Source organism: Puntigrus tetrazona, chromosome 14 (genome assembly GCF_018831695.1).
Source record: "Puntigrus tetrazona isolate hp1 chromosome 14, ASM1883169v1, whole genome shotgun sequence".
Lineage (NCBI taxonomy): Eukaryota > Metazoa > Chordata > Actinopteri > Cypriniformes > Cyprinidae > Puntigrus > Puntigrus tetrazona.
In genome coordinates, this window is record NC_056712.1 from 3,076,840 (window position 1) to 3,077,820 (window position 981).

At 35.5% G+C, this 981-nt stretch overlaps 2 protein-coding genes across 3 annotated transcripts in view; one reads left to right on the forward strand and one right to left on the reverse strand.

Moving 5' to 3' along the window:
* The window catches only part of LOC122357265 (LIM and calponin homology domains-containing protein 1-like), a 159,733-nt gene that overhangs the window by 109,857 nt on the left and 48,895 nt on the right, over positions 1-981 (reverse strand).
* Positions 190-981, forward strand: part of LOC122357266 (LIM and calponin homology domains-containing protein 1-like) — a 9,893-nt gene continuing 9,101 nt past the window's right edge. Inside the window, exons 1-3 of one of the 2 annotated variants that reach the window (XM_043256573.1) lie at positions 190-390; positions 509-585; positions 712-796. In XM_043256573.1, the coding sequence (XP_043112508.1) occupies positions 529-585; positions 712-796 (142 nt within the window). In that variant the 5' untranslated portion in view covers positions 190-390; positions 509-528. The remainder of the gene's footprint in view (positions 391-508; positions 586-711; positions 797-981) is intronic. The other variant, XM_043256574.1, reaches the window with a different exon arrangement.

The window sequence follows — 981 nt, forward strand, 5'->3', positions numbered from 1 at the left end:
AGTGAGGCTGATAGTTACAATTTTATCTCTGATGGTATCAATCTTAGAAGTAAAGAAATTCATGAACTCATTGCAAGCTATACTCTTGGGGAATATTAGCACCTGTTGATGCTTTATTTTTTTTTATTTTTTTTTATGTGTGTCTGTGTGTGTGTGTGTGTGTGTAATGTTTTCCAGCACCTTGAGTCGTAAAAGTCGTAAATTTGCTCCAGATCACATCTTAGCCCACACAAGAAAAAGAATGCGCATTTTACATTAAATATAGCAGCTGAGTGTATTGTTGTCATTCAAGAAGTCTGTCTGTTACACAGGTTGAAGTTGGGACAGTCCCACAGGTTGGTGATGTCACTATATCCCCAGAAGTGTTGGAGCTAAAAGCTGAAAAGACAGGTTAGTTAGCTTTTTTTTTATTAATGTCCCAGCTCATTTTACAAAAGACACATTTTTCTTCATGCTGTTGTTTAAATTCCTAAAAATTGTTTTGGAAATGACACATGTTCCTATGTAGATCAAGAGCAGACAGATGAGATGTATATGAGTGAATCTCAACAAAACATGATTCAGTTTGACAGCTTTGCTGTGCAGGTTAGTCTATAGGGATCTTTATTGTTTTTGTAATTTCATAAGAACAAAGGCATAAATATAGAAAAAAGAATTAAATGTATTTGCTATATTTTTTGACTATGACTTTTTATTATTATTTGGTGGTAGGTTGATAAACTAGCAACTGAGATGCCACAGAAATCAACAAATCAGTCAGAGCCATCCAACCTAGAATCATACAGAACCAAACTGGGTGAGTGGTATTCCAAATTTAAGTCAATAATAACCATAACAGAAACATCTTGGTGTTCACTTTACCCATTAGATTTATACAATTTAAAACCACTGAACTGGTCCACAGGTTTATCAGTCTAAATCAGGGGTCGGCAACCTTTTTTATCAAAAGAGCCACTTTGTGTGAGCCACTCCCCCCCCGGA